At 35.2% G+C, this 15,186-nt stretch overlaps 1 protein-coding gene across 1 annotated transcript in view; it reads right to left on the reverse strand.

The window, feature by feature from the left end:
* The window catches only part of loxhd1a (lipoxygenase homology PLAT domains 1a), a 55,511-nt gene that overhangs the window by 27,876 nt on the left and 12,449 nt on the right, over window positions 1–15,186 (reverse strand). The window contains exons 8-20 of the mRNA XM_073824602.1: window positions 13,715–13,965; window positions 13,495–13,630; window positions 9,533–9,693; window positions 9,258–9,344; window positions 8,022–8,157; window positions 7,654–7,808; window positions 6,149–6,309; window positions 5,797–5,873; window positions 5,477–5,673; window positions 3,849–4,041; window positions 1,933–2,093; window positions 1,660–1,836; window positions 447–588 (exon numbers count right to left, since the gene is read on the reverse strand). Of these exons, the coding sequence (XP_073680703.1) occupies window positions 447–588; window positions 1,660–1,836; window positions 1,933–2,093; window positions 3,849–4,041; window positions 5,477–5,673; window positions 5,797–5,873; window positions 6,149–6,309; window positions 7,654–7,808; window positions 8,022–8,157; window positions 9,258–9,344; window positions 9,533–9,693; window positions 13,495–13,630; window positions 13,715–13,965 (2,034 nt within the window). The remainder of the gene's footprint in view (window positions 1–446; window positions 589–1,659; window positions 1,837–1,932; window positions 2,094–3,848; window positions 4,042–5,476; window positions 5,674–5,796; window positions 5,874–6,148; window positions 6,310–7,653; window positions 7,809–8,021; window positions 8,158–9,257; window positions 9,345–9,532; window positions 9,694–13,494; window positions 13,631–13,714; window positions 13,966–15,186) is intronic.

Genomic DNA, 15,186 nt, shown 5'->3' on the forward strand with positions numbered 1-15,186 from the left:
AATGGTCAAAACTACAGTGTATGAGTCAAAATTATCCAAAAAATCATTAGGATATTAAGTAAAGATCATGTTACAAGAAGATATTTTCTACTGCAAACATATCAAAACTTTCTTTGATTAGTAATTTGCATTGCTAAGAACTTGATTTAAACAACTATAAAGGCGATCCTCCTAGTGTTTAGATTTTTTTTTGTACCCTCAGATTCCAAATTTTAAAAAAGTTGTGTCTCAGACAAACATTGTCCTAAACATCGTCCTAACAAACTAAACATCAAGGGAAAGCTAATTTATTCAGCTTTCAGATGATGTATAAATCTAAATTTAAAAAACTGACCCTTATGACTTTTTTGTGGTCCAGGGTCACACATGTATTTTTTTTTAATGCATTGTTTTTATATATACTTTTTATACTTTTTGGTTGTGAAGCATTGAATCTCTCTCTATACCCTCCAGATCTTCGTAATCCTCAGCACGCAGCTCCACGAGTATCTCTCCATCCTCTTCATCACGAGCGAGCCATCGGCCACATGGGAAACTATAAGTTCGAACAACCTCCTTTAATTCACCTGGGGATTCCTCTTCTTCCTCCTAGATTGTAAAAATAAATATTTAAATAGTGGTCAATAAATATTGTTTTTTAATTGCTCATTCTGAAAATGTTCAATTTGGTCACTTTCAGTTTTGAACATTCAGTTGCTGGACTAGACTAAATCAAAGACTATTGAATACCCAAGACATGTCACTTGTGTAGTTTTGAATGGGGGAAAATGCAACGTTCATTATGGCCGCGAAGCCCCGCCTTCTTAGTGAAAGAGCCAATAGTTGATTAGTAAAGTCAGCGCGTCACTGCAGCTGCCGTTAGAAGCCCCAGTTGCTATAGAAACAATCGGCGCTCTAAGACGTGCGCTCAGTACTGCGCATGCGCACTGGCTCATCTAGCCGGAAAAATAAGCTTTTTTTTAATGCTATTGGAGCATAAGGAACCATATTTATGAGGCAGTTCTTGTTGGATTTCTTTGGAGATTACAAATATGAAATTTAATCGTAAGCTTGGTGAACAGTTTTGGAGAATTTGATGTTTCCCCATTCAAACAGATAGGAGCTGCACTTGCCTGCCCGAGAGGCGTTTCAAAGATGGCCGCCGAGTGACATGACTTGCCTTAAAGGGACTTTGACTAAATGTAACCCTGGACCACAAAACCAGTCATAAGGGATTTAAATTGAGATTTATACATCATCTGAAAGCTAAATAAATGCTTTGTTATGATAGGACAATATTTGGCTGAGATACAACTATTTGAATATCTGGAATCTGAGGGTGAAAAAAAACTAAATATTTGAGAAAATTGCCTTTAAACTTGTCCAAATGAAGTTCTTAGCAATGTATATTACTAATCAAAAATTAAGTTTTGATATATTTACAGTTGGAAACTTACAAAATATCTTCATGAAACATGATCATTACTTAATATCCTAATGATTTCTGGCATAAATGAAAAATTGATCATTTTGACCCATACAATGTATTTTTGGATATTTTCTCAAATATTGTCACATTTGTGTCCAGGGTCACAATTAAAGTCTAAGTCTAATTAAGAATACGCACTTCTTTTGTTTCAAAATCCAATACCTAATGGTCACACTTAGCTCATATCTGACCTTTTTCTTCTTTTTCTTCTTCTTGTCTTTCTTGTCCTCTTCTTTCTTTTCTGGTTTCACCATTGCCATGACCAGCCGTTTAACGTCCACTTTCTCCAGGAACCATCCAGCCCCTATTCCCGAGCCATCATGGCCGATTCGGATCTTATAGACCCGTCCCACATCTAGACCTTCGATCTTAAATCAACCAATGAAAAGGCATCTTTTCAGACACAACCAATCAGAAACGGAAAACGTCACTTAGCTTTTAAGAAGATTTTCATGTCAACTTACCCTAAAGATCTCAGTGGTTCCTCTCTCAAAGTTGTTGGATCGGCTCTTGAGCTGTATTAGTTCGGTTTTTCCCTCCTCACCGTAAATCTGCAGGAAGACGTTCGCATTCGTTCCTCCGGCCCACACATCTCCTGTCACCACAGTAACCTCATAATTGATCACTGTTGATTAGAAAAAGAGTGGTTAATCTTTTTAAATTCACAGTAGCTGGATCTCAATGTGAATTTCACTAAGTCACATTTTGAGTGCATATACAGCCGGGGCCAAAAGTTGAGAATGACACAAATATTAGTTTTCACAAAGTTTGCTGCAAAACTGCTTTTAGATCTTTGTTTCAGTTGTTTCTGTGATGTACTGAAATATAATTACAAGCACTTCATACGTTTCAAAGGCTTTTATCGACAATTACATGACATTTATGCAAAGAGTCAGTATTTGCAGTGTTGGCCCTTCTTTTTCAGGACCTCTGCAATTCGACTGGGCATGCTCTCAATCAACTTCTGGGCCAAATCCTGACTGATAGCAACCCATTCTTTCATAATCACTTCTTGGAGTTTGTCAGAATTAGTGGGTTTTTGTTTGCCCACCCGCCTCTTGAGGATTGACCACAAGTTCTCAATGGGATTAAGATCTGGGGAGTTTCCAGGCCATGGACCCAAAATTTCAACGTTTTGTTCCCCGAGCCATTTAGTTATCACTTTTGCCTTATGGCACGGTGCTCCATCGTGCTGGAAAATGCATTGTTCTTCACCAAACTGTTGTTGGATTGTTGGAAGAAGTTGCTGTTGGAGGGTGTTTTGGTACCATTCTTTATTCATGGCTGTGTTTTTGGGCAAAATTGTGAGTGAGCCCACTCCGTTGGATGAGAAGCAACCCCACACATGAATGGTCTCAGGATGCTTTACTGTTGGCATGACACAGGACTGATGGTAGCGCTCACCTTTTCTTCTCCGGACAAGCCTTTTTCCAGATGCCCCAAACAATCGGAAAGAGGCTTCATCGGAGAATATGACTTTGCCCCAGTCCTCAGCAGTCCATTCGCCATACTTTTTGCAGAAGATCAATCTGTCCCTGATGGTTTTTTTTTTTGGATAGAAGTGACTTCTTTGCTGCCCTTCTTGACACCAGGCCATCTTCCAAAAGTCTTCACCTCACTGTGCGTTTAGATGCGCTCACACCTGCCTGCTGCCATTCCTGAGCAAGCTCTGCACTGGTGGCACTCCGATCCCGCAGCTCAGTCCTCTTTAGGAGACGATCCTGGCGCTTGCTGGACTTTCTTGGACGCCCTAAAGCCTTCTTAACAAGAATTGAACCTCTTTCCTTGAAGTTCTTGATGATCCTATAAATTGTTGATTTAGGTGCAATCTTAGTAGCCACAATATCCTTGCCTGTGAAGCCATTTTTATGCAACGCAATGATGGCTGCACGCGTTTCTTTGCAGGTCACCATGGTTAACAATGGAAGAACAATTATTTCAAGCATCACCCTCCTTTTAACATGTCAAGTCTGCCATTCTAACCCAATCAGCCTGACATAATCTCCAGCCTTGTGCTCGTCAACATTCTCACCTGAGTTAACAAGACGATTACTGAAATGATCTCAGCAGGTCCTTTAATGACAGCAATGAAATGCAGTGGAAAGTTTTTTCAGGATTAAGTTAATTTTCATGGCAAAGAAGGACTATGCAATTCATCTGATCACTCTTCATAACATTCTGGAGTATATGCAAATTGCTATTATAAAAACTTAAGCAGCAACTTTTCCAATTTTCAATATTCATGTAATTCTCAAAACTTTTGGCCACGACTGTATAGATTTAGAATTGTGCCTGCACCACCAAGGTTATGGGTTTGATTCCCAGGGAATTCAAGAACTGATAAAAGCAGTGGTAAGTTACATAAATGCGAAATACATACATTTCTCTATCTCCAGCGTCTCACTAGGATAGATTTCCACCTCCACCTTTCCATCGGCCTCGTCCTTACAGAGCCAGCGGTGACTGGGGAACATGTACTGCAGCCCGTGCACCGGCACCCAGATCTGAACGCTGTCCAGGAACCAACCAGCTCGCAGGCCCTCATTAGTGTGGCCAATCAGCAACCTGTTTACCTACAGAATCCTCCCACAGACAGTAGGGGAGTCACAATAAATATGCAAGTTCTGCACATTCATTTTATTTTAGAAGACTAGAAGTATAATAGTTATATAAATGTATGAATAATGTTATTTTGTATGTATTTTATTCATTATTCATATGTTACAATATTAGTAGCCACATCATCCCACAGAATTTCTTGTGACATCAGATAGTCGCTCTTTTGACATTTGCAATATCTAGTGCATACCTATCCTAATGGAATAGAACAAAATAGAATGTATTTAACAGAACAGAGTGAATCTGAACAACAGAACAAATGTCAACAACAGTGTTCTCAACTTCTGTCCTTTAGACCCACTGCTCTCCCTCATTTAACGCACCTGATTCAGATCATCAACTAGATTAAGTTAGAACAGAATAGATAAGAATGAGTTTAACAGAATAACTTGAAAAACAGAACAGAACACAATAGAACAAATGTGAACAACAGAATAGAATGAGTTCAATAGAATAAATTGAACAGAATACAATAGAACACACGTGAACAACATAGAATAAAAATAGAATAGAATAGAATGAGTTTAACAGAATAACTTGAACAAAACAGCACAAAACAGAACAAATGTGAACAACATAGAATAGAATAGAATAGAATAGATTAGATTAGAATGAGTTTAACAGAATAACTTGAAAAACAGAACAGAACATAATAAAATAAATGTGAACAACCGAATAGAGTGAGTTCAACAGAATATATTGAACAGAATACAGTAGAACATATGTGAACAACACAAAATAGAATAGAATAGAATAGAATAGAATGAGTTTAATAGAATAACTTGAACAACAGACCAGAACACAATAGAACTGTGAACAACATAGAATAGAATAGAATAGAATAGAATAGAATAGAATAGAATAGAATAGAATAGAATAAAGTTTAATAGAATAATTTGAACAACAGAACAGAACACAATATAACAAATGTGGACAACAGAATAGAATGAGTTCAATAGAATAAACTGAACAGAATACAGTAGAACACATGTGAACAACATAGACTACAATAGAATAGAATAGTTTAATAGAATAACTTGAACAACAGACTAGAACACAATAGAATGAGTTTTAATTTTTAACAGAACAGAACAGAGCAAAATAGAATACAACAAAGTAGAATAGAATTAGTTAAATGGAATAGAATGAATTTGAAAAACATGATAAACAACATGAAACAAATGTAAACAGAACAAATGTGAAAACTGAATAGAATAGAAGAAAATAGAATAGAATAGAAAAAAATTGGGTTTAACAGAATGCAGTTAATTCGAATACCAGAAAAGTATGCAATAGAACAAAACAGAACAAATTTGAAAATGAATAGAATAGAATAGAATTTTTAACTTTAGACTTGGTGAATGTGCAGAACATAAACAGGTAGCACACCTTGCCAATGTCAAAGGTCTCTATGGTGAAGATGTCCGTCTGTCCCGTCTCAAAATAGTTCCCCAGGTCGTTATCGGAGACGACCAGCAGCATCTTGTTGGTGTCGCATTTCTCTCCGTACAGCTTTACAAACACCTTCGAATCTGAGCTGGCACCATTAATACTGCCCGTCTTTATCGCAATGTGATAACCAACAGCTGAAACAAACACACACACATCAAAACCTATTGCATCTAGCTTATATTTATGTAGACTGACACACATACTACTTTTTGGTTCATTTTTGCATTTTACATTTTTGTATCTGTGTGTTCACTCACTAAACAAACGTTGACCATCTTCAGTAGGGACTAACTCTCTTATGATCTGCCCATCGTCTTCATTACGATCCAACCACCTGAGAAGAGACGGAGAGAGATACAGTAGGAGAATGTGCAGGATAAGTGTGTGTATTTGTGCGTAACTGAGCTCTCTCGATGGTGTAGGTAGGGTTTCCTCAGCACTCATTAGTGTCCATTAGTAACCAGAGTCAGTTTTCTCAACTACATAATTGACTTAAACACTACTCTCCCATGTTCTTTACCCGGCTAGACACACATATACGTATATACTTATACTGAAGTGAGTTTGAAATGTGCTTTAGCACACAAGCTGTTTGTTAGATAGTCTTGCCTGTAACATGGGAACTCGATGGCTGACGCCTCAGGTTGCCCCTCCTCTCTGATCATCACCTTATCCAGGAACCAACCACATCCTCCGCCTCGTCCGTCATGACCAATCCGAACCCTCCTGATCTGTCCCAGTGTGACTGCCTCTACCAGGAACTCATCATGCTGAGAAAAGAGTAGATCACCACTATTAATGCACTGTATTGGGTTCTGTATCCCACAATGCAATGTGTTGAACTGAATAACAACTCATTATTTAATCAGATTACTAAAAGTAAAGACATAACTGAAAACTGGACATTTCACACTCACAGCAAAGTAGCATATAACTTTATATAAATAGCACATATTATTCAGCAATAAATATTTCGAACAGTAGTAGATTGTTTTCACATGACAATTATTTTGCACGTTTCATTTTCACAACATCAAGTTTCATTTGGTTTTTCATCTCAGGCTAATTTACTTATTTATAAACTACCAGTCAAGCGTTTTTTAATGTTTTTAAAGAAGTTTCTTCTGCTCACCAAGCCTGTATTTAGTGCAGCAAAAACAGTACAATTTTGAAATATTTTTACTATTTAAAACAACTGCTTTCTTTTTGAATATATTTTAAAATGTAATGTATTCCTGTGCTTTCAAGGATTCATTTTCAGCCTAATTAATCCAGTCACACGATCCTTCAAAAATCATTTTTTTCAGGTTCATTTGAAAAATAGAAAGTTCAGAAGAACAGCATTTATCTGAAATAGAAATCTTTTGTAACATTATAAATGTCTTTATTATCACTTTAAAGCATCCCTGCTAAATATAAGTATTAATTTCTATAATTTCTTTCCTTCAAAAAAATAACATAAAAATCATACAAACTCCAAGATTTTGAATGGTATAGTATATAATGTTACAAATGCTTTTTATTTCAGATAAATGCTGATCTCCAGATCTTTCTTTTCATTAAAGAATCCTGAAAAATACTCAACTATTTTAAATATTGATGATAATAATAATAATAATAAAAATGTTTCTTGAACAGCAAGTCAGCATGTTAGAATTATTTCTGAAGAATCATGTGACACTGAAGACTGAAGTAAATTCAGTTTTGAAATCACAGGAATAAACTACATTTAAAAAAAAATATTAAATAGAAAATAGTTATTTTAAATAGTAAGAATATTTTACTGTTCAAAACCTTTTGACTAGTAGTGAAAATAAATTAAGGTTGCCATTAAAAGTTAAATGATACAGTAAAAACAGAAATAATGTAAAATATTATTAATATGTAAAACTACTTTCTATTTTACAATATTTTGAAATAGAATTTATTCCTGAGATGGCAAAGAAGTCAATGCACAAGCATCACATGATCCTTCAGAAATCATTCTAATATGCTGATTTGCTGCTAAAGAAGCATTTCTTTCTATTATCAATGTTGAAATCAGTTGTACTGCTAAATATTTTTGTGGAAACCATGATGCATACAGTACATGTATATGTTCGTTTCATACTCACGTTTCCTTTCTCAAACTTGTTGGCGTTGTTTTTGCTCATGAACATCAGACGCTCTCCAGTGTCTCCCAAGTCTCCAATGATGTTTAAATATACACTGGCGTCTGTTCCACTACCGCTGACGTTTCCCGTACAAATCGTTGCACGATACTTAATAACTATTAAATAGCAATGGAAAACATAAAGTAATAAAAAAATCAAACAAATCTTCATCTTGTGTAAAATTGCTTTTTTCATGCTGTCAACCATTAATATAAAGCATGATGGAGTTTGGGGATGATATCTTAGTCCAAAATACAGGTTCTTCAGTGCTTATTACGGTATTTAAAGCACCATACATCTTAAAAACTAAAAAATAATAGTTCTCTTACGTGGTAAAGGTTCTGGCACGAGTTTTCCGGTGGCTGGCAGTTCTCTAACAATCTCATTGTCATCTTCATTGATGTCCAACCAACGATTACAAACAAATGAGTATTTCTCCCTAGTTAGGGTCTTCATCAATGTCACCTTCACACAGAAAAAAAACACAGTAAACAAGAGGAAAATGTTAAGGCACAAGGCTCAGTGCATATAACAGAATTATTTATTTTGTATAAATATCAACTTTGTCTTAACTGTTATTCTTAGAACTGGTTACAGAAATACAGAAATACAAACAGAAACAGATGAGATGGCATTCAAAAAGAATATAAAGCTACTTATACTGCTTTTTAAAGAGGTCTCTGCTGCTCTCCAAGCCAGCATTTATTTGATCCAAAATACAGCAAAAACATTAAATTGTGAAATAATATATTTTAAAAATGGTATTTATTCCTGTGATTAATGTCACAGAATGTCACTTCTATTGAAAAGCTGTTCAATAAACATTTATTAATATTAACAATATATATATATATATATATATATATATATATAATGCACAACTTTTGATATTAAAATAAACAGTTTTACCTAAAATCATGTTTTATACTTACAAGTTAAACAAAAAAAGGTAATCTAAAATAAAATAAAATAAAATAAAAACGGATTTTATTTTATGACTGATTTCATCATTATGAAAATAACTTTTATTTCATCATTGATTTGATTATTTTTTATAAATATTGTTATTGTATTACTCATTTTTTAAATATTATTTCATTTTATCAATGACTTTAAAAAAATAAAATAAAATAAAATAAAATAAAATGTACAAAAATTTAAATAAAATTTACACAGTTTAACCTAAAATAATGTTTTATATTTGCAAGTCAAACAAAAACAAAAAAGTTCTAGCTAACAAATAGTTTTTAGGTGATCCAAAAAAATAAAATAAAATAAAAATAATTAAAATAAAAAATTACAAAAATTAAAAAATATAAAAAAATCTTACTGATCAAAAACTTTTGACTGGTAGTGTATGTGTATGGTACAAATCATTTGCACTTTGATGAGAAATGTTTGAGTTCAGACTTACTTTAGCAATAAAGTGCACAAGTCATTTAAATTAGACCAGTACAGGGAGCTGAGAAAACACAATGCTTGCTTGCTTACATCACGATTACAGTGTGAAATGGACAAATTGTTTCAGTGTAATAGTGCACTAGTCTGAAGTGCAGGTCTCTCACCCTGCCAAGATGCCAGCCAGAGAAAGGATGCCTCTTTTCGTGCCAGATTCTCAGCTTGCGTATCTTTCCGATATCGGGCATCTCAATCTAGAGCAGCAGAATAATGTAAAATACAAAAAAAAAATTAATAAGATTTAACACTGCATTAAACATATCAAAGACAAAAACATATCAACTGATCTATTCTTAACATAGATAAATTGACACACAGGTATATGTTTTTGAGGTACTGTATGTTCATTTAATGAGACACAAAGATAAAAACACAGACATACAATGAACTTGTCGCACTGTCCTTGTTCAAAACTGTCCGATTTGCTCTCAAGTTTCATTTCGTCGCTTTTGCCTTTCTCTCCGTACACCTGCAGGAAGACCTGCGCATCTGTGCCGGCACCTTTCATCTCGGATGTAAAGATCCACAGAGACCAGGGGAATTCTGTGAAACACACAGACACACACAGAAAAGATGAATTCGTGTGTCTTGATGGTGTAAGAGCTAAATGATTTCATCATTATTATGAATGTGACTTTTATTTTATCATAGATTTTATTATTTGTTATAAATTTAGTTAGTTTTTTTAATTATTGATTTTATCATTAAAATTATTTTCATTTCGATACATTTTATTATTAATTTTATTGTTTTTTTTATAAATCTATCTATTTTATTGTTGATTTTATTGTTTTTTTATTTAATTGTATTTTAAAATTGATGTTAATTTTTTGTATGAAATAACTCATAAATATATTTAATTATAAATGATAAAAACAGTTTAACCTAAAATCATGTTATATACTTATACTTTATACAAGTCTTACAACATCGAAAAAGGTCTAACCAAAAAAACATTTGACTAGATTTGTAGCATTTTTCAGGAGAGCCAAAATAAAATAAAATAAAATAAAATAATTAAAACAGTTTATCCTAAAATCATGATTTATACTTGCAAAATTTAACAAAAAATAGTTAAATTAAAATTAAATTAAATTTGTTTATTTTCTCTCTGTTTGCAAGCATGTATAATAAATAATTCAACATTACTTTAAAATGTTATTTTATTATTGATGTTATTATTTTTCTTAAGATAAACCATTTTTATAAAGATAATTATTTCTATTAAAATTATTTTGTTTTAATACTAATTTCACTTTCATTTACCAACTTTACTTTATTATGGATGTTATTATTTTTAATAATATAATTGTATAATTAATTTGATCAAATAATTATATTTTATTAATGATTTCATCATTGATTATAAATATAACTTTTATTTTATGATTGATTTTATTATTTTTATAAATATAATCATATTTTTTCTTTGATCTTATTTTTAATTCAATATTTTATTGTTTTCAGGAATGTAATTGTGATATCAATGTTAACATTTTTTATAAAAAATGTAGTTTTTTTACAGTACAATAACTAATCTTAACAAGCACAATTTTTGATTTTAATAATGCGTTAGTAAATGTTGAAATTAACAATAACTACGAATGATAAATGCTATTAAAGTATTGTTCGTTCTTATATCATATTAACTAAAGTTGTTAACTAATATTACTAATCAAGCTTATTGTAAAGTGTTACCGTTTTTTTGTATGAATATAATTTTATTTTTCTATTGATTTGTACTAAAAGAATGTCAATAACCTTTAAATTTAGTATCAGGTTACTAGTGTTGGGTCGAGTCCACCTAAGTCGAGTCCGAGTCGAGTCCGAGTCCAAAATGGGTCGAGCCGGACTCAAGTCCGAGTCCAAATGGATCGAGTCCGAGTCCAATTAAACACTAATGTTTTTCAGTATCTTAACCTTGTTTTAACCTTTACAACTACAATAAGGCAATGACAATTTAAATGTAAAAAAGCAAACCACTATTGCATATTGCCATTTGGATTTTTTATTTCACACCATCTCATCTCATCTCATCTCCTAATTAGTGTCCTGCTCAGCAAACTTTAAAGTCATGTAACAGAAGTTATAACTTATGTATTGTGACATATTTGATAGTGAAACAGCTTTTAGAATGTGAAAAATTACAGGGCAAGAGAGGACTTGACTTTATTTGCTGTTATATAGTAAATATATAAATTCAACGGGGTGGGTAGGAAGCTTAGTGAATGAGACCTGAGGAGCAGAAAATTCACCTCTTATCTCTGATTTTGGCTGTTTTGGGTTTTATATGACGAATTATAAGACCTTAGACAGGGTAGCATTGCATTGGCATTGGCATGGCATTTTTTTTCTTGGATAAAAATGAGGCTGTAAGGGGACAGTGTTTAAGTAGCAGTCTATGGAGGCCATGGAATAAAAGAGTAAAAAAAAAGTAAATTTGAGTTTATATTTCAAAATTCTGACTTTATTTTCACAATTCCGAGATTATATATATCACAATTTTGATAAGAAATGACTTTCTCCCTTTTCCCCTCAGCTCAAAATCATGAGTTTAAATCCCACACTTCTGACATTTTTCCCCTGAGAAAACTCTGTTAATTTGAGTAATAAAGTCCGAAATACAACATATAAACATCATAAAATAAAATTCTGAATTCTGTCATAAAATAGGTAAATGTAATATGACGCAGTCTGCTGCAGCAAGTTTAAGCCCTGATCACACCGAACGCGTATTTTCGTTCTAAAAACGGGAGGCGCACAGCACTGCCTTTTTTTTGGTGACTTTTAAAAAAAGAGCAGTGTGCTGCGGTTTTTTATGTTGCTAGGCAACGACCAAAACAGCTGTCCTGTCAGTCAAATCAAAGGATTATAGGGCGAGCGCTCTAAAATCTTTGGTTTTTGCTGTTAATAAAATTGTCATATTAGCAGAAACCCCCCAAAAAATACAGCTCCGGTTTACCCACGACAGACACCAAAAGTTTCTCCTCCATTTCTTTCAGTCTCCGGACTTTTTAAGCAACGGTAAACTTTCATCACCACAACAGAAGGCCCGCCTCTCCATTCATTCGATTGGACAATGGAAAAAACGCGAATGACGTCAGAGTTGCTTTTTTTTCAACTTCAGGCGCTCAGAGCGCTTCTGCAAAACGCTCACTGTCAACAGAAAACAAGTACTGCTCACTGCAGAGCCAAATGGCCTCCAGCTCCACCTCTCTTGATGTCCAGCTCCACCTCTGAGTGAACAAATGGGTGGAGTTAAGGTTAGGGATAGGCTAAGGGGTAGGGTTAGGGTGTGGTTAGGGGTCTATCTCCACCCATTATCTCCAGCTCCTCCCATATGGCTCTGCAGCGAGCACCCTCTCACAGAAAACCATTCAAAAAAGGCGCCTCTCACTGCTAAAACGCGTTCGGTGTGATCGCAGCCTAAAGCCCCATTCACACTACACGCGACATGCAGCGACTAAGCGACGCGATCCCATTCATTTCAATGGAGAGCCGGCGATTTCCGGCGACAAGAGCGACAGCGGCCGTCAGCGACCGTTGGCGACCGGATGTGGGCGTGTCCAGCGACGCGACAAAGTTCAGAATCTCTAAACTTTATGCAAATGAAGAGCGACTTTCCGGAGCGACAGCCAATAGGAAAGAAGACGATAGTGCTTGTGATCATTCTCCTTTCAGCTCCAGCAGTGATTGTCCTGTTTTATATGACATGTCCATGCCCACATACAAAAATAATGTTAACTGCATTAAAATTAATTGTAACCTGCTTGTCTTTGTTTCCAAAGTTGCTTTGGATAAAAACGTCTGTTAAATGACGTTACTAAGCAACCAGTAATGAGAACGCCCACTCGCGACCTCATCGCCAGCCTCTGGCGACATGCAGCGACAAAAGTCGCGTCTAGTGTGAACGGGGCTTTACGCTGCTGTCGCTTTAAGACCGGATGCACAGATCAGATATTGTGACACATCTGTATTTCTCCCAACAGGCTTTCAAGTACTGGCAAGACTTTTAAACACGTGCGAATACTGAATGTCACTTTTGTAATAATGCATCGAGTCAGTAAAATTTCCGTCAACTGTTCCTGGACTCGGCTGGACTCAGCAATTATTCTCGAGTCTGAAAAGCTTGAGTCCGAGTCAAGTCCGAGTCAAAATGCATCCGAGTCCGTGACAAGTCCGAGTCCGCAAAAAATTTAACTCGAGACCAGACTCGAGTCCGAGTACAAGTCCGAGTACCACAACTCTACAGTTTACTCTGGATTGTAGATGGTTAGTGAATAAAAATGCAGGTCTTGCATGTTTAGCAAAGTTTACAGAGTTTAATAATAACAATTTGCTTACTCTTTTGCTTTTTCTGCCTGAGTGAGACCATCTCATAAAGTTCTCGCTCCACCAGTCCATCGCCCTCATCTTCATCCAACCACCTGCCACAGGGAAATACCTGCTCTAAACCTGTGAACGGGCAGTAAACCGTCACCTGTGAGAGAAAGACAGAGAGAGATCACCCGTTGTATGTATGAATAAGTAATGCTTCAAAACACCTTATAGCCCAGACACACACCTTTTCGCAATACCAGCCGCAGCTAATCCCGGCGTTGTCGTGTCCGATCGTGACTCTGCTGAGCGGGCTGAGCAGCTCCAGCAGCTCCACGTTAAAGATGTCGATCTGAGCGCGCTCAAATGTGCCGCCCTCCAGGAACAATTTACCGCTGTTCTTAATCCCCTTATGACCGTGCATGACGAAGTGGATCTTAGAGTTAGTGCCGGCTCCACGAATATCTCCCGTCATCACCTGTACGTTGTATACAATCGCTGCACGCACAAAAACAAACAAATCCAAGTTAGTTTTAATCAAATGCACATTTCTATTCTTATTCTTTTTAAAAGCACCTGTGCTCATAACTTGTAAAATTTAGGAGCACGGGCAAAATTTCAGAAGCAATAATAAAAAAATCTGATCAAAAAATGACTCCTTAAAGTGATTTACAGGGATGTTTGCATGCTGCTAACTTTATCAAAAGTATGTCATTTTTATGACAATTTTTTTATTACATTTTTTAAGCTTTTTACCCCTTTAGCCTAACCCTCAAAGACAGAGACAGCCGCCTGCGGCTAAAAATAACTATTGCTCTTAAATGTTTAATAACTTTTAAATCGCTAATTCAATTCGAATGCTTTAAAGGAACACTCCACATTTTTTTTGGACATAGGCTCATTCTCCAACTTCCCCAAAGTTAATAAGTTGAGTTTTACCATTTTGAAATCCATTCAGCCGTTCTCCTGTTCTGGCGATATCACTTTTAGCATAGCTTAGCATAGATCATTGAATCCTATTAGACCAATAGCATCGCATTCAAAACTGACCAACGAGTTTCGATATTTGTCCTATTTAAAACTTGACTCTTCTGCAGTTATATCGTGTACTAAGACCGGCGGAAAATGTAAAGCTGCGATTTTCTAGGCAGATAAGATTAGGAACTACACTTCCATTCCGGCGTAATAGTCAAGGAAGTTTGCTGCCGTAATATGGCCGAAGCAGGCGGAGTAATATCACACAGCGCCTGAAATTAGTTCCCAGAAAGATTAGCATTTGCACATGTGCTGCGTGATATTACTCCGCCTGCTTCTGCTTTTTTTGTCAATTTGAACAAATGCAAAGTGAAAGCAAAATTGTGTGCATGAAAAAAAACGCAAAGTAACACAGAAATACTCACAACAGAGCCCTTTGACATAACACAAACCAAAAACAAGCTGAAACAGCAGTACATTTTGGGTAAAGCACTGAAATGTAGATCTTCACGTCACTAGGCGATCTCACAGTAATAGATTTGGACACAGACTATTTGGTTGTAAAGATTATTTGCACTATTTTTTCTGTTGCACTCTGTATATTCCTCATATTTTGTGTGTAGTTTGTGAATAATATGGACTTTATATTTTTGTTGCACAAGAAATTTGTCCAGTTGTTTTCACTACTTCCTATACTGTTTGTTTATTGTTCATTCATACTCAGATTAAGAATATATTTATCTG

Source organism: Garra rufa, chromosome 19 (genome assembly GCF_049309525.1).
Source record: "Garra rufa chromosome 19, GarRuf1.0, whole genome shotgun sequence".
NCBI classification, from domain to species: domain Eukaryota; kingdom Metazoa; phylum Chordata; class Actinopteri; order Cypriniformes; family Cyprinidae; genus Garra; species Garra rufa.